Source organism: Rhinolophus sinicus, linkage group LG15 (genome assembly GCF_036562045.2).
Source record: "Rhinolophus sinicus isolate RSC01 linkage group LG15, ASM3656204v1, whole genome shotgun sequence".
NCBI classification, from domain to species: domain Eukaryota; kingdom Metazoa; phylum Chordata; class Mammalia; order Chiroptera; family Rhinolophidae; genus Rhinolophus; species Rhinolophus sinicus.
In genome coordinates this window covers 37,042,804-37,068,036 of record NC_133764.1, presented here as the reverse complement: position 1 = coordinate 37,068,036, position 25,233 = coordinate 37,042,804, and the positions used below count along the sequence as shown (strand labels likewise).

Sequence of the window (25,233 nt, the reverse complement as noted above, 5' to 3'; positions counted from 1 at the left end):
CAGCAGTTCTCCCTGTGGCAAACACTCTGCACACTGTTGTCATCAGTGCCTGCTCTGGGCTTGGAGACGGGGGCGGGTGGAGGCGGGGGAAGTTGAGCAAGACCCAGCCTTAGCCTGGGAAGGGGCCTCCGCCCCAGGAGGATGCGGAGGAGGGCGCATTCGCTGTAATGGAGCAGAGGGGCAGTGGCCGAGGTCAGAGAAGGCTTCCCGGAGGCGGGAGCTGCAGCAGGACTTGGACTAGTTGAGACACTCCAAATGTGTTTCAAGGAAAGGGTGAGGGCTAAAAGCTTCGAGGGAACAGGCCTATTTGGCCGGATAACGAGGGCGCTGTACTGACGGGGAGAGGAGGTGGCTGTTATTGGAGTGGTTTTTCCTGGGGGTGACGTGATGATGGCAGTTCAGACAAGGATTATGTGCTTTGTGAGTTTATGAAGAGAGGACTGCGCCCGGAACGACCTGCTCCGGAGGAAAGCAGGACTCTGCCTAGGCGGGGACCCCACTGCGTGGAGCGCGGTGGGGCAGGCACAAGCCCATTGAGCGGCAGAGGACGCTGTGGCCCGGGCCGACGGGAGCTCCGCCCCCTGGAGCCTGGCCCCTCCCCTTCCACCCCGCGCAGGTAGGGAAGAGGCGGGGCGCCGGAGCCCCGCCCCCAGGAGTCACGGCCCAGCTGCTAGCGGGGCCGCCGGGAGCTGCGTCCTGGGGACTTGGGGCCGCAGGGAGGTGAGCGCGGTCGACTGGTGGGGCGGGGCCGGGCTCTCAGCTGCAGGCCACAGGCGCCCGAAGGGTCTGCGGGGTCGCGCCCGAACCCGCCTTGGGGCGCGGCGCGCCGCTGGTGAGGGCGCCCGCCCTGCGGAGCGCTCGGGCCCCACGTGGACCAAGCCGGAGGCCAAAGGCCAGGGCTGGACTCGGACGGGGCTGCGGGACCAGGTCTGCCGGCCGCTGGGGCTCACCTTGGACAGACGTCTAAGGGATCCCTGGGCAACGAATCACCAGATGAGGGGACAGGACGATTGGGCAGCACTTTAAAGCCCCGGGTTCAAGTGAGAGGACTGCCCCAGGGCAGTATCGTGCAGCCCCTCCTTCTTCCCAGAAGGGCCTTGAATTCAGATCTTCCCCTCCCCTCTAGGGGTGAGCAGCATGGGGGTGGGGGTGGGGGGTCGGGGTCCCGGCCGAGGTGGAAACTAGTGGGGAGGATGGGCTCGCACAACAAGGCTGGACGGGAGCTCAGAAATTGGACCCAGGGGTCTTGACTTCTGGACTGAGGGCCTTGGAAAGGATGACACCCTCTTTTTCTCCACGGCATTGGGTTAGGTTACAGAGAGATATGTCCCCTATGGTACAGACGCCCCTACCTCAGGGCTGAGGGGGAGCCCAGGTCTCAGCACCAGCCTAACTGGGTGAAAAACTAAGGGAGCAGGCTGTAGGGCGGGAGTATCTGAGGAGGGGAAGGCTTGAGGGATTGACCCTACACACAGACTGAATGCAGTTTCCCAAATGGCTAAATTTAAGACCCCTCCCCTCCCCGCGCCTTGTGCCTTACCTTTGCTGGTAAAATGAGCCCAGGATCTGTGTTGTTTATGTGACTGTGTAGGTAGGGCAGAGGGTGGAGTGGAAAGCAAAGTTTATTTTAGAGCGGTGGCTCTCAACTAAGGGCTCGGTTTTACCAGGGGGTATTTGGTAATATCTAAAGACATTTTGGTTGTCACAGCTCGGGGGAGGGGGTTGAGTATTGTTGCTATTTGACTTTTACCGTGTTTCCCCGAAAATAAGACCTAACCGGAAAATAAGCCCTGGCATGATTTTTCAGGATAACATCCCCTGAACATAAGCCCTAAGACCCGGTCTAATTTTTGGGGAAACACGGTAGTGGGCAGAGGCTAGGGATGCTGCTAAACATCACAGGACAGTCCCCCCAACAAAGAATAAGCTTGCTCACAAAGTGTCAGTAGTGCTGTGTTAAGGTTGAGAAATCCTGCAGCTGCACCTGGCTGGTCATGCTACAAGCATACCTCGTTTTATTGTGTCACTTTGCGCCTCACAGATGTTGCGTTTTTTACAAATTGAAGGCAAGACCCACCACCAGCAGAAAGATTACAACTCATTTTATTGCAGTGGTCTGGGTCAAAACCCGCAATATCTCTAAGGTATCCTTGCACTTCTCTCATTCACTTTCCCTCCCGCCCTCAGTTTTCCCAGGGGTTAGGAGAGGAACTTGGAATAAACCCAAATGAGATAAGAGGTAAGAAGGTGTGAGGATAGTTTTTCCCCTAGCAAGAGGCTGCCTTTGGTGCCCTAAGCCTGCCTCTTCCTGCTCAAACCTTGGGCCCTGCAGGAAGCAGGTCTGGATGCCTCAGGGAGGAGCTGAGAAGGGGGGCGGGGGCTGGGAACAGTCCTGGAGTACTTCACCCCTAGAGCAGCCTCCCACACAGGAGCTCAGATGTCCCCCTGGGTATGAGCTCTGTTCTCATAGATTTTCCCAAAGCTGGATTGCTGACGTAGGCATAGATGCCCGATGCCATGTGACCTGCTGGAATTTTCCCTTGTGAACTCACACCTAACTCTTCCAGTATGCACAGCAGGAAAATAACACTCAAGGGATATAACAAGGCTCCTAATTCCTCATGGCTCTCCAGTCTGCTTCCCTCCTGCAATAAAAAGTTCCTCTGTGGTTAGACAAGAGGCCAGGTGGGAGAGCGAGGCACCCCGCACCTGGGATTAGCAATGGTGAGAGATGGAGGACATCAGAGCCGCAGGGCAGGGGTCCCCTGGTGGTGATGCCTCTGAATCCTTTGAGTTGGGCTCAAAGAATGTGCTCCATGTTTACTGGTTTTCGGGGAATGGGGCTGGTGGCCGTCGTAGGAACAGGATGGGGTGAAGCAGCCGCCTACGCCCAGGCATCCAGGCCATTCCACTGCCCTCCTTCCCATTTCCTGGCAGTATCCATTGCCCCCTGTCATGTGCACTTCTGGACCCTGGCCTCCTGGCCTGGGAATCCTGGTAGGCCAAGAGTGCAGGTGACAATTCTGGTTTGATTTCTGCTTTTTGGGGTGTTGGGGTTTGTTGGGTTTTTTTTTAATTTTTTTTTTTAACTTTCAAAGGCTGGAGTGAGACTCCCATCTTTTCAGTAAAACAAACCACAGTGGTAGCCCCCATCTGTGTGTGCCTCTCGAGGTATAAGACAGCTTTCAGTCTTGTAGAAAGCTGTTCAGGAAGTAAGTGGTGAAGCCCAGCACTGAACCTGTGCTGCCCTTTCCCAGGCCCAACCTCAAATCCTGCTGTGTGCCACCAGCCCGTAAACAGACCACCAAGTGACTCCTACCTGGTTCGCTCATTTCTGAGCTGCAGCTCTACCTGGTGTCACACATACTCAATGTCCAGGAGGGGACTTCTGTTTCTGTAAGACGAGGAATAAATCACACCATAAATACATTGCAGAGGCCACGGGGATCTGAGTCTGGCTCTGGTTCCGAAGTGTTTTTACTGTCGCCAGAGCTCTGGACACTGCTGTCGCCTCTTCTCTGGGTTCCTTTCCACCTGCTGTGTAAACTCTGCCCCAGATGGGACACCAACTGAGCAGGAAGAGGTCAGGGGTGTGTGTGTCTGTGCATGCATGGACCTGTTCATAACCAAGTCACTTGGATGTGCCACCTGGTGCTTCCCTGTGGGTTGGGATGAGTAGTGGTGGAGTCAGGGTGGCCCCTGGCCGCCCCATGGTGCATCATGGATGTGCTCCCCCCGGCTCCTCCCACCCCCGCACATCCCTGTGGGTCCCTGTGCCACCCACTTTGGAGCAGGTCTCAGTATTGCCCTGGCCACCCACTGGGGATTTCCAGAATGAGCTCACACTCTGTTCCCAGTTTCCTATCCAGCTGAACCAGGCCGGGGGAGGGGTGCTAGGGAAGCCAGCGCCCTCCCGGTGCTGGCTGACCTGGCTTGGTGGCCAGGGCAGGGAGGCTGCCAGGCGAGGCAGCTCGCCGGACACAGGCCAGGAGGAGGTGCCCTGCCTGTCTTGTCTTTAGGGAAAACAAGGGCTTCTCTCAGACTGCCTGTAAAGGTACTATCGCCTCTCTATAGGAGGCAGACATAAAGGAAAATTCATCTTGTCTTCAGTGAAGTACAGAGAGCTACCATGTCCACATTCCTGCATTTAGTAAACTTATCCAGGGACCCAGATGCAAGTTGTTGCAATTCCAAAGCTGCCTGAAGGATATTCTGGGCTGCACCCCGCCCTCACCCCACCCCTATAAGAAAGTGGTTGGGTCTAAGTGGGCAGTGCCCACAAGGTGGGCTGATCAGGGACTCTGGCCTGGAGGGTGGGGGGAGCGGTGGGAAGGGGTGACTCCCAGCTTGGGAAGCCAAGATACAAGGCCCAGAGGCTGGTAGACACAGTGTGGTCAGTAGGCTGGGGGTCACTTAAATAGTCGGTGCCTCAGTTTCCCCAGCTGTACAGAGAGTAACAGTACTGTACGTGGGGAGTTGGCTGTGAGATTCCAGAGGTGGTTCATGTAAAGCCTTGGGCCAGGCGCCCAGCCAGACTTGGAGCGTGGCGAGGGTGCCGTGATGATAACTATTGTGATTGCTGTTAGGAGCGTGTCTCTGTGCCCTTGGCACAGACGTGTGATGATGGAGCACTTATCTCATGGGCTATTAGGGGGACTGGATGATTGAAAAGATGCTAAGGCATGGCAGTGCTGGTGGTGGTATTCTGTAGACGTGGCCGGGTCTGGATGGGGGGACCTCGGTGCCATAGAGGGCAAAGGAACTGAGGGTGGGTGTCGATCTACGAGTGAAGGATCAGGCTGTGAACTGCCACCCCCACCCAGGGGTTTTCCCACCTGCCAGCATGTGTGTCATGATGGTGTGTGAGTGTGTGGGGGGTGTCATGGAGGTGGTGACCCTCGGCTGTGCTCCCCTGCTCTTGGGCCAGGCGCAGGGCAGTCTGCCCAGAACCTTGGTTTTCTCTGCTTCCCACGGGTGGCACCGGAGCCTATGCCAAGAGCATCGTCAGGTAGTCCTGACCCTGGCACCCAGCAAGAAGTACCTTCTCCCTCTCCAGGTGGCTCTCCCCAGGTCATACCCCAGGGTGGCCCCAGAAGGCCTAGGAGAGAAAGTGTGGCATCTGCTGTGAGGTTGGGCTGGAGCCGCACTTGGAAGGACGTCTGACCTTAGCAGCCAATGAAAACAATGAGATAAGGACAGAGATGAGAGAATGTGAAAACTGAGAAGTGCTGCCCAAGTGTTAGGTGATGTCATTTCTGCATGGGGGGTGGGAGGGACTCAAAGGCCTGCCTCCCAGAACTGGGCTACTCAGAGTCACCACCCCAGGCCTGTTCTTTTGCCACTTTGTCTCACCAGTTCCAGGTGACAGGAAGCTGCAGAATATGGGGGGAAGGGAGAGTCACAGCCCCACCAACTCCTAACTGTGGGACTTTGGACAGGTGACTTAACATCTCTGAGCCTCAGTTTCCCCACCTGTCAAATAGAGATCTGTCACCTCAGATATAGAGACCAAGCGAGCGATGAAGGCAGAGGACAGCCAGGAATAAGAAACGATGCCAGTTACTGGCCATTGATTGTGTACCAGGCTCTGCGCATTCATGATCTCATGTCATCTCTACTGGATCCCTGTGGGGGGCCCTCACCCCATTTCACAGTAGAGGAAACAGACTCAGAAGTGGTGATTTGCCCAAAGCCTCCCAGTGGGTAGGTGTCCATACCAGGGTTTGAGCCCTGTTGCTGGCCCCCCAGCCCTCATTCCTCAACAAGAGAAGCCATGCTGCCCTAAAGCGAGGTGATGGGGCAGTGATGATTCTGATTCGGTCACTTTGCAAGTCCCCCTGGTATGAGTGGCCTGGATGGCCGTGTCCAAGTGCCCTGAAGCCCTAGCAGTTGGGGTTGGGGCCAGCCTCTTCCAGGAACCAGCCAGCCCCAGGGCAGAGTTCTGGGACATCGGTTTATTAGCTCCTTAATGACTGTTTGCAAGCTGAAAAGTGTTTGCCTTGCATGTTCCTTCCCTGCTGAGGGGCTGGCCTGGGCTTCTAGAAGTGAGGGGCACCCAGCCCCATCCTGCGTTTTTTGAGATAAAGGACCCAGGGCAGCTCAGGGCCTGACTTCTGGCTGAACAACACTGGACAAGGTGCTTACCTCTCTGTCAAATATGGCAAGACTTTATCCCTCATCTGTGTGTGCTCCCAGGGTGAGCCCTAGCTAATGGTGACCAGGGCACCTAGCGTTTTAAACATAAACAAACTAAGGCTCAGCGATGTTAAATGGTTTGCCCAAGATGACACAGTAGTTAGGGCTGGGCCGAAGACTATCTCCCCAGTTGGGCAGTGTTTTCATCGTCTGGAGTCAGGCCACAAGGAAGAACTTGGGTGGATTCCACCATCACAAACAAGACAGCCCCACTCTGGGTACCGAGGGTGATTGAGGAAAGAGCCTGGTCACACCTGGGTGTCAGGGAGCCCCCAGCAGAAGTGAAATGGGGCTCTTCTGTTCCCCTCCTCCCCATCCTTCCCCCAACCACTGAACATGTTCTCGGTCTCTGCCAGTTCCAAGGATCAGTGAAAACCTGACTCCTGGAACCCCAAGATCCCGAGAGAGGCAAATCCTCTTGAGTGTTTGGAGCAGTCTGTTTCGGGTGCCCAGTGGTGTGGACTCTCTCTCCAGGACTCCGCTTGTACCCTGGTGTCTGGCCCCCAAAGGACCAGGGCCTTCTGTGCCCCCAGGTGCCACTTCAGACTCACAGCAGTGATCGGGGGAGCAGCAGAACTGGGGTGGAACATGCCACCTTCCCAAAGAAGTCTGGGCCACTGGGCACAGCATCCCGGGCCGGTCTGCATGCTCCCTTCCCTCTGATGCTCCATGCTGCAGTTGCCCCCAGGCTCTGGGAACTGCTGCTGTTTGTTTGTGGTGTGGAAGGGCACTGTCCCAGGCCTCCATCCGGGCACCTGTATCCCTGCTGTCCCCTGTTCTGCTTCCATCAGCAGCTTCTAGAGGCCAGACAGTCCCAGAGAGGCCTCTGGGAGGGCACCATAGTGGGCAGGGCCTAGCACTGTGTCCAGTTAGGGATGCCTGACGGCACTCCCAGTGGTAGCTGCCCCATATGTTGCCAGCAGCTTCAGCATCTTAGGATGTAGGGACTTAGGTCTCAGATACTTCTAGCTCAGCTGGCTTCCTGGACCCCAGGAGCCCACAGAGGATGGGGCATTGACACATCTGCCAACCCCACAGCCGTGTTGTCCTGTGAGACCCTGATGGGTGGTGTAGAGGGGCGTTGGAGTCTGTGATGCTGTAAGAACATGGCAACCCCCCTCCCCACCCCCACATGCTCACACCCTGCTCTTGGCAGCGCCCTGGAACCCAGCTCCCGCTTCCCGTGTCTGTGGTCGGCCATGCTGCCCAAACCACACTTAACTGGGTCACGAGGAGCCCAGAACCTGGGGCCTGATGGAGAAAAGCTAGTGGGTCACCAAGCCCCTGAACCTACCTTTCCAGTTCGTTATCTGAATTTAAGCAAAGCCTTTAAAATGGGTGGGGGAATTTGAACTAGGGGTTTCTGGGCAGGGGCTCTCCATGAGTGGGACCTCTCCCCCTTGGACGGGTGCAAACCCGCAGGTGGTTCCATTTTCCCTCTCTACAGAGAGCAGCTGGGCTGAAGCATCTGTGCCAGTGCAGTGTGTGTGTGTGTACACCGATGTGTGTGATGACTTGCCCCTCTAGGGAAATGGGCGCTTAGCCAAGAGGGAGGCAGACGAGAGCTTCTGTGTGGCTTCTGGAGAGTCTCTTTCCTCCCTTGCCTCTCTCTAACTCTGATGACTGAGTTTCATCCTCCAACTGGGACAGTTTGCTTCCTTCCCTTTTGTGTCTCCGTTTTCTTTCCCAAATCCTGTCCCCAGACCCTCTGCCAGCCTTCTTTGCACTTTCCTGCCTTTTGCTTCTGTCCCCACTCCATCTGATCAGTGTCCCGAAGAGGTGTGCTGGGGTGAGTCACTGGCTGTGCAGGCAGCTTGGGGACCCAGGGAGACCAAGCTAGATGACAGCCTTTACATAAGCTGCTCCTTCCGGGTCTTGGGGGTGGGGGGTAGGCTGGAGCCACTCTCTGAGGTCAGCAGAACCAGGGGTTTTGCTGGGGATTGCACAGTGGGTGAGGACCAGCTTCCTCTTCACAGCTTTCTAAAAAATGACAGGTTCCCACAAGGGCTCTGGGTAGGGAAATCAAGTTTCGGTTTCTGTGTCAGGGAAGCAGGGAGAGAGGCCACTTCCTTGCCCCTTGCTGCAGTCCTCCCCGTCATCCTGTGAGTCAGCGGGGGACAGACAGGTTCCCAGCAGCCCCAGGCCACCTCCCTGTCTTCTGGACTGCCTACTCCGTACAGCTGGGAGCTGGGAGCCCGGGCCAGCTGGAAGTAACTTCTTTACTTCCTCACCTAGGGGACTTGAGCCCTCCCTCTGGGAGGTCCCTTAAACCTCCTGACCCTATCTAGTGGTTAATAATGGCCTGCCTCTTTCCTCGCTGGAGGGACTGCTTGCCCCTGTCCACGGCCCCTCCCTCCCCTCTCTCCCCATTTCTGGCCTCAGGCCGTCTGAGCCTTCCGGTCAGTCTGCTTCCGTCTAGAGCGGCAGCTGCTGCCCTCTCCCTGCTCCCAAAGTCCTCAGAGCCTGGGGTTATGTGTGGAGAACCCATCCACCTTTAGGGAGACCAGGGAGCCTTCAGAAACCTGCTAGTATGTGTTGGTGGCAGGCAGATGGAGACAGAGGGAGGGGACTGGAGCCAGACTCCTTGATACAGGTGGAACTGCGCCTGGGGTCAGACTGGGCAGACGGTGAGCCCCTCCAGCATCCTGCTTGGACAGCACAGTAGTGCTGTTGGGGACCTCCCTGGGGGACACCTTGCGTATCCTGGCTGTGCTTTGGGCCTGGGCTTAGCTGCCAGTGCCCAGCCCCACCCTTTGTGGGGAAACCGGATTCTCCTGTGGCATCAGCAAGTGGATTCTGTCACATGTGCCTGGTCCTGGCTGCTGCTCACGGCTGGCTTAGGCTACGGGGTGTAGGATGGTGGGGGTGTTGACCGGATAGGTGGGGTACCTCTATTTGGATGATGTGAATGCTGCACTTCACTTTTTCTGTGGATCGGCCCCACCCTAGCCTCCATGGGCTGGGCGCTGTGGCAGGCCAGGGGTCTCAGAGCAGCGGATGTGCCTGTGGGTTAGGAGGAAGTCTGGTCCCAGGATGTCACAATTTCCTGCAGTGAGCAAGCACTTTTGGGGCGCAGGAGATAAGTGTTGGGCGGGGCACTCCCCAAGCTCCAGCACTTTTCCTGCCTGGTCTCTGCCGCATGAGTTCCTCCTCGTCTTGAACTTGGGTTACTGCAGGCACCCAGGGTGGGTATGACCATGCCTGCACTGCCAACCGCCCACCCCCCACACAAACCCTCACTCCTGGAGCCCTGAGGAAAGGGCTGGGCTTCTGGTGCCATCATGTCTGCACAGGTTGGGGGTTCGTCTCAGAAGCAGATGGATCTCCCATCTATGGTGGAGAAGGTCTGGGGGAAAGGGCTGTTCTTAGACCAAATGTGTGGGCTTCCTGGGTGTCAAAGCTGGGCCATCACCTTGTCCAACTCCCTCACTTAACAGAAAGGGAAATTGAGGTTGGGGAGGGGGCTGCTTACAGGCCAGGCCTCGGCCACTGCTCTAGGAAGATGGTACAAGTGGCTCTCCCGGGCACCACGCCCCTCCCATCCCCACCCTCTGCTCTCTAGGGCCAGGCCAGTTCTCCTTGGGACCTCCAGGATTGCCCTGGGGCCAGTCCCATCTCCCCAGTCCTTCAGCCTGCAGTTGTGTCTGCCTTCCCTGTCAGATGAGCACAGATGTCAGCAGCACAGTGGGTCCCGGCCAGGGGTCCCAGCCAGGGATGGTATGGCCTTGAGGTAGGAGGGCTGGCTGGGAAGTCTGGGCTGTGCTGGGGAGGGGGGAACAGGAGGTCCACTGAGGACTCATCCTGGGACAGCATCCTTTATCCTCATCAGCCCTGCAGTGGTCACAGAGCCGCAGCGGGGCAGGCAGCACTTAGTGGAACCTTCCAGAATGTGCTGCTTCCTGAGCTGGCAGCAGGACTGGGGCGACAGTTTCTATCGGGGTGGATGTGGACTGGCCATCCGCAGCCATGCATGTGCCCTCCTTCTCACCTGCCTTCCATTCAGTTATGGGTAGATAACCGTTATGGGCAGATGTACCATTGATGAATGGTGTCAACTGTGTGTCACACCCTGTGCTGCCCAGGGTCATGGGGACACTTACACATAGGCAGATCTTTGCAGGATGCTATGAGAGAACAGGTGAGAAAGTGGTCAATTCTGTCTGGTGGTGACAGGGCAGGCTTCCTGGAGGAGGAGACATTTTACCTTCCTTAAAGCACCTAGTAGGCCAGGTAGATGAGGTGGAGCCTGGTGTGCCAGGTGCAGGGAGGTGGGAACTGGGGGATGTGGTGTGTCTGGGGGCATGTGAGGGCAGGTTCTGAAGGACATGGGGTGCTGATTCCAGGGAGGTATGATCAGCTCTGAGTCCAGAAGAATCCTACCTGCTTGGTGACCTTACAAGAGCTCAGGCCTGGCAGCCCCAGCCTTCCTCTGCTGCCTGCCTGCTTCCCTCCTTGGTGCCAGTTTCCCAGGGCAGTGCCCACCCGATGCCCTTTCATTGCACCCTGGTCCCAATGGAGGACAAGCCAGGGAACTTTCCATGCACAGGCCCCAGGTGAGGCTGTTGTCTTGGAGCTGTCCCTAGAGCGGGCTCAGAGTGGCATCACCTGGCCCCTAGGACTCTTGCGAAACCAGCCTGCCCAACACCGAAAGCCGTCGGCCCATGATCATTCACGGCAGGTCTGCCCAGGGGCATGGAGTTGGGACTTCCAGTGCTTGGGGATAGAAGGAAGGATGCCCACGTCTGTTGGTCAAGCCTTAAAGAAGTGGGGAGCGTCCTGAGCCCCCAGCTCTGCCTCGGATCCCTCTCTGGGGCCCCCTCCACACCCAGAGTGCCTCTCACCTGTAGTTGGAGGATTCCAGCAACCAATGGCGCTGGCCCAATACGGAAAAGGGACACTGCACTATGGAACCAGAGCAAGTAGACGTCAGGCTCTGGAGCCAGAGCAACTCGACTCCCCGCTGCTCCCCTTCCTGGCTGTGTGAGCGTGGGCAAGTTACTTAGCTCCTCTGGGCCCCCATTCCTCAGCCACAAAATGGAAGCAATGATAATGTGTGCCTTGAGGTGGGTGTTGAGGACGAAGTGGGATAATGCACGTGAAGGACCAGCAAGGCCTGCCCTTCCCCCGACAGCCCTTGGGGTTCTGCTCAGGGAGGGCCTGCTCTGTGCCCTGCTGTGCCCACAGAGTATAGCCCGGCTTCTCAGAAACAAAGAGGAATGCCACCAAGTTGTTCACTTCCAAATGCTTACTTTTGTGTTGGGTGGATTTCACCTCAATAAATGAACGAACCAAGACAACAACAATAAAACACTTCCAAATCATGGGAACGTTGCCTTAAATAATCTGGCTGATTCTAATCGAAAAGAAATCAATCAGAAGACGGCCAAAAATTCCTGGTGTTTTCTTTTTTAAGTTAAGTGTTTCTAGTAAAGTTATGTTCAAACAAATAAACAAAAGGACCATCTTGATTTGGGGTTCCCAGCCCAGAGCAGGAATTTATAGTTTTTTGTTTGTTTGTGTTTGGTAAACACCCGGAGAGTAGAGCCCGCTGGCTACCTGGGAATGAAGTGGCCAGCTCACCACCACAAGGGAACCTTGCACCAGTGGGGAAGAAGGAGAACATACGCCCTTTAATCCCGTATCCGTAAGGCGGGTGGAGTTATCCGCACTTTGTACGTGAGGAGACTGAGGTCAGGAAGGTGTTCAGACAGTGGTCCTGACGTGTCCCTACAATAGTCCTGACGTGCCCCGTTGACCCTGCTCTTTCTTTCTCATAGGCTGACAGGCTGTGATCACCAACGGAGCCGACCTGCTCGACCTGGAGCTGCCTGTCCAACTTTCCATCTGTCTCTGCATGCATCGACCTCTCCAGAGCTGAAGTGGGACCCCAGAGCATCTGTACAGTGAGGAAAGGACTAGAACATGCTCTAAAGACCTCTGCAACACACCCAGGAAGCTGTGAACTGAGCCCAAACTCTGAAGGTAGGAAGCTGGGTAGCCAGAAGGGCTGGACCCAAGGCACTGGCTTACTTTGCAGTTTAATTGTTTTTCAACAACTGCGTCGTGTTGCCACCTGTAGGCCAGCACTCTTCCGGCTGGCCGTGGAGATGCAGCAGTGGGTACATGGTGGCTGCTTCAGACAGTCAAGGAGGGCCCCTCAGAGGTGGTGCTCAAGCTGGGACCAGAATGATGAGAAGGGGCTGCCCCCTCTGCTGTGTGATAATCTCATCTGGGGATGATGGAACCAGCATGGGCAGAGGCCCAACATTTATGCAGTACCTACTTGAGCTGTTTTTACTTATTTATTTATTTTTTATTGAGGAATATTGGGGAACAGTGTTTTTTTCCAGGATCCATCCACTGCAACTCAAGTGTTGTTTTCAATCCAGCTGTAGAGGGTGTAGCTCAGTTCCAAGTCAAGTCGTCTTTGATCTAGTTGTGGAGGGCGCAGCTCACTGGCCCCTGTGGGAATCGAACCGGCAACCTTGGTGTTAGGAGCACGGCGCTCAAACCAACAGAGCTAACCGGCTGCCCCTTGAAATGTGTTTTAAACAGCTTTATTGAGATATAATTCACATTTAATTCATGTAATTCACATAAAATTCATCCCTTTAAAGTGTACAATTCAATGGTTTTTTAGTCTATTCCCAGGTACATGTAACCATGACCACAGTCAACTTTAGAACATTTTCGTCACCTCAGAATGAAACCCACGCCCTTCAGCTGTTGCCTCCCCCACTCTCCTTCCTCCAGCCCTAAGCAAAGACTCATCTTTCTGTCTTTATAGATTTGCCTATTGCTGACTTTGATATGAATGGACTCCTGTAGCGGGCAGCCTTTGGGTCTGGCTTCTTTCACTGGGCACAGTGTCTTCGAGGTTTATACATGTTTGTAGCACGTGTCACTCCTGTTTGTGACTGAGCGCTATTTCAGCGTGTGGATGTAGCGCGTTTTGTCTGTCCACTTGTCTGTTGATGGGCATTTGGGTTGTTTCCACCTTTTGGCTCTGCTGAACACATTGCTGTGAACATTCCAGAGCAAGTTTCTCTGTGGACATACTGCCTGCGTGTGTGTCACGCATTTACTCCTTCTCTGCTCAGGAAGGAGGAAGTTTCTCCCCCTGTCGTAGTTGAGTGTCTGGGTGATTTGTGGTCAAGGCCTGGGTGCTGCTCAGGCTTAACCCACTTGCCTCTAGTCTGTACTTTTGACCACAACCCCCCCCCTGCAGTACCTCCCAGCAGAGCTTGGCAGGTGCGAGACACTGAGAAGCCCACGGTGGCCGGGGGGTCGGGCGTGGACAAGAAGGAGACAAAGCCACACAGGGCCCAGGGGTCTCAGTGAGAAGTCTGGCCTTTATTTTAAGTGACAACAGAAAATTCTGGGACAGTGTTAAGCAGGGAGTGACATGGTATAATTCATGCTTTTAAAAACTGACTCCTGCTATTGCGTGGAGAAAAGTCATGGGAGTGGGGCCTTGAGGGGCAGCAGGGAGAGGCGCCGGGAGGCTGCTGTGGTCCTACAGGGTCACAGTGAGAGAAGATGCTTGGTGGCTCTGGTGGGGCCAGGTAGAGACAGAGGAGACGGACAGATTTGGAACACATGTGGCTGCTGCATTGCCCTGCTGTCCCACACCCGGGCCCCACGTGCTCTTGGCTGGAAGGCTCCTGTGTGACTGTCCCCCTGATCTGTGCACCCCCAGGGTCGTCACTCTGTCGGAAGATGGGTGTGGAGTCCCTGGCCTTGTATGAGGCGAGGAAAAACCAAACCGGCCCTAGGAACTTTGGGAAGTGGGATGAAGAAGGAGCTCAGGATTGTAGCAAGAAAAAGGTCACAGGGCGGTGTGAGTGAGGAAATGAAGAGAATAAAACAGGCAAAGGGTGTTAACTCTGGTGTGATCAAAGGGGTGTGGAGATTGGAGCACACGGTGTAAATTTACCCAGATGGAAGTAAATTGCCACCTCTTGGCAGGGCCATTTGGCAAGGTCCATTGAAATTCAAGACACCCTTACTCGTCAGCCCTGCAATTCCACTTCTAGAACTTCGTATTGTGATAGTACTTGGACAGACGCACACAGTATAGGCAAGAGTGTTTGTTAACACTGGACACGAGTCTCAAATGCTGGAAACATCCTAAATAGCCACTGATCTGGAATTCAATAAATCTTGGTACGTTCCACTCAATGAAATCTTTGCGGTCGTCAGAAAAGAGAAGGTAGACCTGTCTGTCTGTGTTGATGGGAAAATGTTCATGCTACAGAAGAAAAGGTACGAGTGTGTCCTGTTCCAGGCGCAGAGGGGCATCTGGAAGGATATGCACGCAGCTCCGTTCCGGAGGGTGGGTGACGAGGCAGGCCCTGAGTCCACTGTCTGCTTCATAGTCTTCTGCGTCTTTCGTTATTTTTTTATTTTCCTTCATGAAAAGAAAAACATACCAGACAGGTGGCAGTTTCAGTTACCTTTGAAAAAGGGAACTGGGCAGCCATAGGGGGATAGGGACAGATGGCTTTCTAACCTATCTGAGAATTAGGCTGAGCTGCCACTTCCTCCCTCCCAGCCTAGGGACTGCTCTGAGCACAGCAGTGGGGGACCCTTGTCTGCGACCGGGTGGACCGGATTACTCCCCAGCCTCCTTCTTGTGCTGCCCCAAGCCCTGCCCCAGGGATGGAGGCAGGGCTCCGGCCCCCGACAGCCAGGATTTCTACAGCCCCACACCCTGTGCCCTCCTGCTCCTTCCCGCCTATGGTCCTTGCCTGAACAGAGACCAGAAATGGGACAAGATGGAGAGCTAGGGACCTTTCAGATCCTCCTGGTCTGGAATGCAATTGAAGGGGGACAGAAACAGACATTCTTACAATGCTCCACTCAGACAGAGTCAGTTTAGTGTCTGGTCAGGACCAAGTTTTGGCAGATTGTTCTCATTCTGGGCTGCCTGGCCCTGGTACCTGGGTCCCCATGTCCCCTCCTGTTCTGCCGAATCTCAACACGCCTGTGCCTTCTCCATTCCAGCTACCCTGCCCCCTGCCGCCATGGCCTCCGCTGACAAGAATGGCGGGAGCGTCTCCTCTGTGTCTGGCAGCCGCCTGCAGAGCCGGAAGCCCCCTAACCTGTCCATCACCATCCCGCCACCCGAGACCCCAGCCCCTGATGAGCAGACCAGCATGCTGCCCCAGGTAAGTGGGTGGCCTGGGGGCTCGCTGTCCTGCCACAGGTGACAGATGTGCCCACATAATACCTTTCATGCAGTCCACTTCCTGGAGGAGGCTGCTGCTGCCCGTGTAGCCCCTAAAACTCCTGACTTAGGCCTGTACCCACTCCTTCCTGGCCCCAAACATCACAGAAAGTAGGCCCTGAGCTGAGGAGCTCCATCTCATGGTGGTCCAGGAGAAATAGGAAACTGTCCTGGGGAATGGGCTCATCCGCCCCCCTCCCCCCACCACCCTAGGAACCGGCTGTTTCCATCTCCTCACCCAGGCCCTTCTGAGGGGTGTGGGCTGTGTGGGACTTGGGTGAAGGGGCACATGCGTCTTCACCATCAGCAGCCTGAGCCAACAGCATCTTGGCTCCTCTGAGAGAATGGAAATGAATCAGCAGCTGGACCATTGGTCCATAAAGAGCTCATTGAAAACGGCCTCGAAAGAGCGTGGGCTCCCGCGCAGCCTGGGGCATAAAGGGGAGCTGTGTCCATGCCACCCACTCGCCCTAAGGGCTCTTTGGAACATACAGAAACAGGCTAAGAACACCATGGCGTGATGCAGGAGCACTGAATAGGGAGTTAGGAGAATGCAGCCAGGGTTTGCTGAGAACATTACAAAATGGCAGTTTTACATTCAGAATGCAAGCCGTTCCAGGGGGGTGTAAACTGCGGTTGACATTCATTCTCTCAGGGTTTTCACACTGGGAGCCAAAGAAGACCTATCCCAGGATCTGGGTGCTGTGCCATCGCTGTGCACAAGGGCACGCACACCCACGCTCTGTCCTCTCTCCTGCCTCCCCACAGAGGCCCAGGAATCCAGCCTACTTGAAGAGCGTCAGCCTCCAGGAGCCACGGGGACGATGGCCAGAGGGCAGCTCAGAGAAGCGCCCCGGCTTCCGCCGCCAGGCCTCCCTGTCGCAGAGCATCCGCAAGTGAGCACCCCTCCCGCTCTGCCTGGCCACCACCCAGCAGCCCTGGGGATCCTTGGCACCTGGGCGTTCGCTGGGCCTGATCCCTGTGTCCCCATCCTAGAAGGTGTAGGCAGGCATTAGTGAGCAGCACCTCCCTGCAGGAGTGAACATGAGAATCTAACACCATGTTGCAGGTGGGGAAGCTGAGGCCAGGGGGTCCTGTGCCTTGTAGGAAGTCACAGTGGATTCTGCGGGGGTTCAGGGAGCTGGGAGTGGCTTACTGCCCCTCACAGTGGCTCCCAGAGGCTTTCCCAGCCCAGCTCCTCATGCTCTGCAGTTTATTCCACCTGTGCTCACCTGGCCGTTGGGTACCAAACCAGGGGCAAGCTGATCTACCCTGCCACACATGGCCTGTCACCTCTTGTTACCCCCACATGCAAACATGCACCATCAATTTGCACATCAGGTCCCCTGCGCACACGTTTGCCCTGTCACCTCACATCGCCCCCTGCACGTGCATGTGCCCCGTCATTCTCATCGTAGCTGCCCCACCTGGCATGCGCACACACCCCGCTTCTCTGCTCCCACAGGGGCACCGCCCAGTGGTTCGGGGTCAGCGGCGACTGGGAGATGAAGCGACAGCACTGGCAGCGCAGGAGCCTGCACCACTGCAGCGTACGCTACGGCCGACTCAAGGCCTCATGCCAGAGGGACCTGGAGCTCCCCAGCCAGGAGGTGCCCTCCTTCCAGGGCACCGAGTCTCCGAAACCCTGCAAGATGCCCAAGGTGGGCTCCACTGGGGGTCGAGGGGTGACGGGCAACTTCACCCAGGGGCCCGGTCCGCTGTGCTCACCACTTCCCTCCTTCCCAGATTGTGGATCCGCTGGCCCGAGGCCGGGCATTCCGCCACCCGGACGAGGTGGACCGGCCCCACGCCCCTCACCCACCACTGACTCCGGGGGTCCTGTCCCTCACCTCCTTCACTAGCGTCCGTTCTGGCCACTCCCACCTGCCTCGCCGCAAGAGGATGTCTGTGGCCCATATGAGCTTTCAAGCTGCCGCTGCCCTCCTCAAGGTGAGGTGCCTGCCCGCCTCTGCCCAGCCTCCCTCCCCAAAGAGCTCACCCAGGCGCCTGCTTGTGTGCCCAGGGCAGTGGATGCCTGGGATCCCTGGGCAGAGAGGGGGCCCTGCAGCCAGGCCCACATCCTACCCCCAATTCCCTCCTGAGCCCCTGCCACCTCTCTAGTCTGCAATGACACATAAGCTGGGGAAGCAGGCAATGAAACACGCAGTCAGCACTCATTGCCCATGTTTACTGAGCCCATCGTGTGTGCTGGGCATGGGGCCTGCAGAGTGAAATGAGCCAGTGTCCCTGCCCTGGAAGAGCTCCCAGCGCAGGTAAGGGCGGATGGCACCATTCAGTGTGATGAGTATAGGACCCACCCAGAGGAGGTGCTGCCCCATCTCACCCAGGAGAGGGGCTGAAGTCAGGGAACACACTTGAGTTGAGCTCAGAAACATAAGGAAAAGTTTGCCAGGAAAGGAAGGAAGGGAACAGCATTCTCAGCAGAGGGAACGGCCTATGCAAAGGCCTGGAGGTGGGAAGGGAGCAGCAGGTGGTTCCATGTGGTATTAGTGAGGGATGGTTTGGTTGGAAGAGGAATGGAAGGAGACGGGGTCAAAAAGGTGGGCAGCGGACTGGTGTGCCATGCCAAGAAGCCAGGACTGGGGTGTAGGAGTTGGGGTGTAGGATGAGTGGTGGGGTGTCAGCTGCCCAAGCCAGAGGGCAGGAGGTCGCCAGGGAGACGATAACAGCAAACATGGAGAGAGATGGTGCGTTCAGGGATGTGGAGAAGCTGGTGCCTAGTTCCTAGCCCTCCATGCTCGGGGCAGGGTCCCGCCTCCCAAGGCGCTGTTCCCAGGAGGGTGGGCTTGACGATTTCTTTGGTTTTGGGGACGCCTAATGCCTGTGCCTCTGCCCTGTGCACAGGGGCGCTCGGTGCTGGATGCCACTGGACAGCGGTGCCCGGCGGTCAAACGCAGCTTTGCCTACCCCAGCTTCCTGGAAGAAGACGCGGTCGATGGAGGAGACACGTTTGACTCCTCATTTTTTAGTAAGGCAAGCATGGGGTGTGGGCCTTCAGGGCAGGGGACAGGGCAGCCCGTAGCCTGGGAGCTAGGAGGGGTGACCTGTCCTTGACCATGCTCTGCCAGGAGCCCCTGAGAGATCCAAAGGCCCATCAGTGGGATGGGCTGTGCCACCTTGTGGAGCTCCTGGGGCCCCATCTTTCTATCAGGTAGAGTGAGCACAGGGGGTGGGACAGGGTGCCAGCCAGGAAAATCGCCGTGAGGGCCGACACACATGAGCCTTTCACTTCCCTCCCAAGGAGCCTGCCTGTCCTGCCTTGTCCTGTCCTTGAGTTGCTGGGGGCAGTATTGGGGACAGTGACTCCTCACACTACTCTTTCTGTGTCCCCCACTCCACCCCCACCCCAGGAAGAAATGAGCTCCATGGCCGACGATGTGTTTGAGTCTCCCCCACTCTCCGCCAGCTACTTCCGGGGAATCCCACGCTCGGCCTCGCCGGTCTCCCCTGACGGGGTACAGATCCCTCTGTGAGTTCTGGGTAGCCCCTTCTGCAGGTGGAGGTGGCATAGTGGGTAAAGGGCTCCCCAGAGCCCAGTGACCCTGCCGGGGGCCCCCCAGACCACAAATCCCTCCTGAGCCCCTTACTGGGCTGTGTGGACGGGCATCAGGCTGAGATGCCACCATCCCCGGCAGGAAGGAGCACGGCCGCGCCCCGGCCCCCGTGGCCAAGCGTGGCAAGCGCATTGCCTCCAAGGTGAAGCACTTTGCCTTCGACCGGCAGAAGCGGCACTACGGCCTGGGCGTGGTGGGCAACTGGCTGAACCGCAGCTACCGTCGCAGCATCAGTAGCACCGTGCAGCGGCAGTTGGAGAGCTTTGACAGCCACCGGTGAGCAGGCGGGGTTGGCCACACGCCACTCCGTGGGTAGGAGCATCGCCTGAGAAGGGTCCTCAGGCTCTTGCTGCCTCTTCTCCACCCTCCCTGTTTTCCAAGCTCCCAGGCAGCAGTCCGTCAACAACCATTCATTGAGTGCCAGCACACAAGCCCTGCAACAGAGCCCCAGCAGAATGGAGCAGAGAGGGCGGGGTGGGTCAGTTAGAGCTGGACAGTTAGAAGCTGCAACCATGAGTGAGGGGAGTGTGGGGGGCACACACCCAAGACCTTAGGGGAAGCCAGAGGGTTGGGAAGGGGCAGTTCTTGCAGAGTGGACAGTTGGCAAGGATCTTGTAGATACTGGACCCAAAATGACAAAATCATCAAGTAATAACAGGTATGGCGAGTGTCCTGGAAGAAGACAGAGTGGGAGGGAACAGCGTGCGTGGTAGGAGGGATGCAGTGAGGATGAGCAGCAGTTAGCTGGCTGAAGAGAGATGGGAAGAGCATCCCTGGCAAAGGGAGCATCGTGTGCAAAGGCCCTGGGGTTGCAGGGAGCAGGATGTGTTCCACAGACTGCAAAAGGAGAGGAAGGAGTCTGGGGAGGTGGGCAGGCACAGCAAGGCCTTGCAGCCAGTGGGAGGGGGTCGATATTAGACTTTATCCCAAGGGGAGGGGGAAGCCATCCAAGGGTTTTAAGCTGGGAGAGAGACGCATAGAGGTGCATTTTAAAAGTCACTGTGGTGAAGGATGAGTTGGAGGGAGAAATGGCATGGGGGCGGCAGGGAGCAGGTAAAAGCTAAGTGACTGCGCTGCTGACCGAGGCCTCTGCTGCAGGCCCTACTTCACCTACTGGCTGACCTTTGTCCACATCATCATCACACTGCTGGTGATCTGCACGTATGGCATCGCCCCCGTGGGCTTCGCCCAGCACGTCACCACCCAGCTGGTGAGTTGGGCTGCAGAAGCGGGGCTCCACCTTGGGTGGCTCAGCCCCCCTGAGGGGCTTCAGTGTCATAGGCCACCGAATCCCAGCCATGGAAACAACCTGGCCCAGGCAGGAGGGTGCACGGGGCTCCCCCTGCTTTGCCCTCGGCCCCTTCCTGGGGGCTAAGCCTGGAACACGAAGTGCCTGAGCCGCTCCTTCCACCTCTTCACTAGGTGCTCAGGAACAAAGGTGTATATGAGAGTGTCAAGTACATCCAGCAAGAGAACTTCTGGATCGGCCCCAGCTCGGTGAGGGGCCCGGGGGGGGGGACGGGGCACCCGCATCTCAGCAGGGAATCCCTGAGCCCTGTCACCCCCAGCTGGGCAGGGAGGGGGTCAGCTGCCTAGTAGCGCACCTCGTCAGGGAAGACGCTCAGGTCTGGGCCTGAGCTCACCCCCCTCCCCACCCCTGCCAGATTGACCTGATCCACCTGGGAGCCAAGTTCTCGCCCTGCATCCGGAAGGACAGGCAGATCAAGGAGCTGGTGCTGCGGGAGCGAGACCTGGAACGGGACTCAGGCTGCTGTGTCCAGAATGACCACTCAGGCTGCATCCAGACCCAGCGGAAGGACTGCTCGGTGGGGGCAGGGGCCGCCATCCACCCCGGGCCCACCAACCCTGCCACACTCTGGTCCCCTGCACCTTGTACACTTGCCCTGGCCTAGAGGAGGGGCCCTTCGAGGGCAGTGGCCACATGCCCTCTTCCTTCTTCTGCCCTCCCCAGCCTCACGCACCCCTGTACACCCCCCAGCACAGGGAGGGTGATGACCTCCCCAACCTCAGAGAAGTGAAAGCCAGGTCTTGGGAATGTCACTGGGGGGTGGGGGTCTGGGAGATGAACCTGAGACCTGGGAAACAGGAAGAGCCCCTATCCTAGAGGGTCCCTTGACCTCTTTGATGGGGGTGGCCCTGACCTGGCATGATCAGCTCATCTCCATCCTCCAGGAGACTTTGGCTACTTTTGTCAAGTGGCAGGATGACACTGGGCCCCCCATGGACAAGTCAGACCTGGGCCAGAAGCGGACGTCAGGGGCCGTGTGCCATCAGGATCCCAGGTGCGGTCCCAGGGTAGCCCTTGATGGGGCTGAGACAACGGCATTGAGTAGTATGTTGTCTGTGCTGCCCACAGGGACATGGGCTGGTAGGTGTGGCTGCGGGTGCCACACACTCTCATTTTGCCCTCTGTGACCTCTGCCTCCAGAACCTGCGAGGAGCCGGCCTCCAGCGGCGCCCACATCTGGCCCGATGACATCACCAAGTGGCCAGTGAGTGACGGGGCATGGAGTGGTCTGGGAAGGGTGGAGAGGGGACGCCTTCGGCTGCACGGGCCCAGCCCTGTTGGTGCCCCCACAGATCTGCACGGAGCAGGCCAGGAGTAACCGCTCGGGCTTCCTGCACATGGACTGTCAGATCAAGGGCCGCCCCTGCTGCATCGGCACCAAGGGCAGGTGAGCCGGGCAGGACCCCTGCCACCCACACCTGGGCTGATGTCCTCCCTCGTGCACTCTGGGGCCACCCATGGTGCGAGCAGGATGAAGGAAGCGCTCCCCTTAGCCCGGTCTCTGCAGAGGAGCACGGCCTTCCTGCCAGTGATTCTGGCTATGGCCAGGCGCTGGCTCCAGATGAGGTGGGCAGGGGTTCTCAGTGCCCTGACATACTGACATACCCCGTGCCTCCCTGTCCCTCCAGCTGTGAGATCACCACTCGGGAATACTGCGAGTTCATGCACGGCTATTTCCACGAAGAGGCGACGCTCTGCTCCCAGGTAAGGAGGCCAGGCGGGGCCCTGGGCATAAGGAGCTGGGCAGGGCAGCTGCTGGAGTGGGTGTCGGGCTCTGCCCCCCACATCAGGGCCTCTGACCCAGGTGGGTCCTAGGTACCGACTCCCGTGCACTCACCCCCAGGTGCACTGCTTGGATGAGGTGTGTGGGCTGCTACCCTTCCTCAACCCCGAGGTCCCAGATCAGTTCTACAGGCTCTGGCTGTCGCTGTTCCTCCACGCTGGGTAAGGCTCCTTGCTGCCCACCCCCCAGACTCCTGTGGTGTCGCCCCCCTGGACCCCAGGTGGAGGGGCTCCTGCCCAGGGAACAGCCAGCACAGTCCTCCACACCCCACTGCTGCTGAGGTTGCCTGGCTGGCGGCCGTGAGTAGACGTGGGAAGGCTGATGCCAGTGTGTCCCCCGCCCAGCATGGTACACTGCTTCGTGTCTGTAGTCTTCCAAATGACCATCTTGCGGGACCTGGAGAAGCTGGCTGGCTGGCACCGTATCGCCATCATCTTTATCCTCAGCGGCATCACCGGCAATCTCGCCAGTGCCCTCTTCCTCCCGTACCGGGCAGAGGTAGGGCCTTGGGACTGGGCAGGAGGGCAGGGAGGGCTGGCTCTGCTGCTCCCCACCCCTCCCGCCCGGGGTCTGCCAGAGGGACACATGGCTTCTTCCATGCTGGGCTCAAAAGCGCATGGACAGCTAAGCTGGGGGCTTACTGGCTGAGCCCTTAATCCCAGGCTCCAGGGAGCCATGATATCCCTGAGTCATGTCAGATGGTACCTCCAGAAAGGCCTTCCTGGACCCTGTCCCTCACTCTGTTCCTTTTCCCTGCTTCATTTCTTCATGGCCATGATCACTGCCTGCCACCATGTCCCATGTGTACAGTGTGAGCTCTAGGAAATTGCCAGTGTGTGACCATGCTTGACCTACAGAAATGGCACTTTTCTGATCAGTCCAACCTAATGCTATTGGCTTCTTCAGTGCCTGACCCCGCCCCACTGCACCCTGCCTAGAGCAGGCTCATCTGTCCACTTTATTGCACTTGGCACATAGGAGGTCTGCACCTTTGCTGAAAAAATGGGTGGAACCAGCCCAGCCTTGATCCAGTAGCTCCAGCGGACCCCCATCCCCTCAGCTTCGGGCCCCCACCCCTGGGAGGGGCTTTGAAATAGGATCACCCAGGTCCCGTGCTCCAGCCCAGCCGTGCTCAGGGCCCCCTGCACACCTGGGACCCGGAAGTGACATGTGTCCCCTCCCCCACCCCACCCTCCAGGTGGGCCCGGCCGGCTCCCAGTTCGGCCTCCTCGCCTGCCTCTTCGTGGAGCTCTTCCAGAGCTGGCAGCTGCTGGAGCGGCCCTGGAAGGCCTTCCTGAAACTGTCGGCCGTCGTGCTCTTTCTGTTCGTGTGCGGCCTGCTGCCCTGGATCGACAACATCGCCCACATCTTCGGCTTCCTCAGCGGCCTGCTGCTGGCCTTTGCGTTCCTGCCCTACATCACCTTCGGCACCAGCGACAAGTACCGCAAGCGCGCCCTCATCCTGGTGTCACTGCTGGTCTTCGCCGGCCTCTTCACCTCTCTGGTCATCTGGCTCTACGTCTACCCCATCCACTGGACCTGGATCGAGTACCTCACCTGCTTCCCATTCACCAACCGCTTCTGCGAGAAGTATGAGCTGGACCAGGTGCTGCACTGACCCCCTGCCCAGCGGGGCCTGGTGAGGCTGCTGCACACCACACGGGCTGTGCCTGGGCCCAGCTGCCTGCCGCAGGGCACGCCACCCCACCCGCACTCCAGAGACTCACCGGGTGCCCAGGCACCCAGCCCAGGTGGTGCCCTGCCAGGCGAGGCTGCCTCGGAGACGGTCATACAGACGGCTTCCTTGGGGGACTAAGGTCCCCCTCCTCAGGCCTGCGTGTTCCTGGCCCTGACTGGGGGCCACTCAGAGCACCTGCCTCTCTGTAGCTCAGGGCTCGGGCCGACGTCTGCCCTGCTGTCCTGCCCACCTCCTGGAGGGTGGGTTTCTTTCCTCCCGGAGTCCTCAGGCTGCTGCCATCTCCCACGCCAGCCTCTACGGGTGCGTCCTCGCCCACCATTACTGTGAGTGTGCCCTTTCCGGGCACATGGCCGGGCGTCACACCAGGTTCCCACCCCTGCCTCACCACGGCCCCCTCCATGTTTCCTCCCCTCTCTGCCCTTTCACCAGTAGCCTCCTGAGCCTGCCCATGTGGTGGAAGAGGGTTGGCTGTGGTCTGGGACAAAGAAAGAGCATGAAACTCGTCTGGGAAGCCAGGAGCCTTTGCGTGTTCTTAGCCAGTAGAGGCTGTACTCCCTGTCCCTTTGCCCTCCCTTCAAGTGTTCTGCCTCGCAGGACTGGCTCTGACGACGGCCAGCCCCGCCACCCTGTGCCTCACTCCCATCCTAGTGGGGGCCAGGGGCTGGGCCACCCCAAGGACCCACTCCCAGGGTGGCTCAGTCAAGCCCGTTTTTTTACTGGTTTATATTATGGTCCTACTTTTTAAATGTAACGCTAACTTTGTATGGATGATGTCTCAAACGTATTAAATGATATTCTCTAGGGAAGTAGCTTTTGATCTGAGGCCTCAGGAAGAATGAAAGCTGGAACCTTATTTTGGAGAGGGGGAGAAGGGTCAGCCATGAGGAGCTTGGGGGCAGGGGTTTGGCCCAAAGGGACAGTGGAAACCTTACGGGACTTCTAGGGGATTTGGTTGTCCAGAAACCAGATTGGGTCACATGGAGGGCCTCGGGGGTCCCTTGAGGGGGTGGAGTTAAATCCTTAGACCCTCCGAGCCCCCCAGCCCCACCAACTCATGGTGGCAATGAGGGGGCTCGCTGGGCCAAGGGGCAGGCAGCCCTGGACAACTCCGTTTACTGCACCTATACCTCACCTCAACCCCTTTCCTCACACCGGGAGCCATCCAGGAGGTGATGGGCACAACCATTTCATTCCGATGGGCAGAGGACCCACGGTACCTGGGGCTGGGGCGGCACCTGCACTTTCTTGCCCCCAGCTACCCCCTATTCCAGGGCTGAGGGCAGGAAGGGCCGTCCCTGGAGCTGGGGAGAATAAGGGCCCTGAGCCCGGGGCTGCTTCTGTGAGAACAAGGACACTGCCCTGGTACTGAGCCCTTCGTGCCGACCTGCCCAGAGGGCCCCGCCCCCTCGCTGGTTCCTGAGATGAGGGAGCTGAGGCAGAACT

The 25,233-nt window shown here is 57.8% G+C and overlaps 1 protein-coding gene across 6 annotated transcripts; it reads left to right on the top strand.

Moving 5' to 3' along the window:
- The first annotated feature begins 252 nt into the window (after positions 1–252).
- RHBDF2 (rhomboid 5 homolog 2) lies at positions 253–24,596 on the top strand. Of its 6 annotated transcripts, none has more exons than XM_019745638.2 (19): positions 253–273; positions 11,973–12,177; positions 15,202–15,365; positions 16,193–16,320; positions 16,890–17,085; positions 17,171–17,374; positions 18,290–18,418; positions 18,796–18,914; positions 19,081–19,275; positions 20,098–20,209; positions 20,422–20,496; positions 20,664–20,825; positions 21,193–21,302; positions 21,449–21,512; positions 21,601–21,695; positions 21,937–22,012; positions 22,152–22,252; positions 22,436–22,589; positions 23,290–24,596. In XM_019745638.2, the coding sequence occupies exons 3-19, from the start codon at positions 15,222–15,224 to the stop codon at positions 23,707–23,709; spliced, it is 2,484 nt and encodes an 827-aa protein (XP_019601197.2). In that variant the 5' UTR covers positions 253–273; positions 11,973–12,177; positions 15,202–15,221; the 3' UTR covers positions 23,710–24,596. The 6 variants fall into 6 exon arrangements, with proteins under 6 accessions (XP_019601197.2, XP_019601199.2, XP_074175836.1 ...); XM_019745640.2 differs by lacking the exon at positions 253–273 and adding an exon at positions 341–616; XM_074319735.1 differs by lacking the exon at positions 253–273 and adding an exon at positions 611–720 and having other exon boundaries at positions 22,462–22,589.
- Positions 24,597–25,233: the final 637 nt, after the last annotated feature.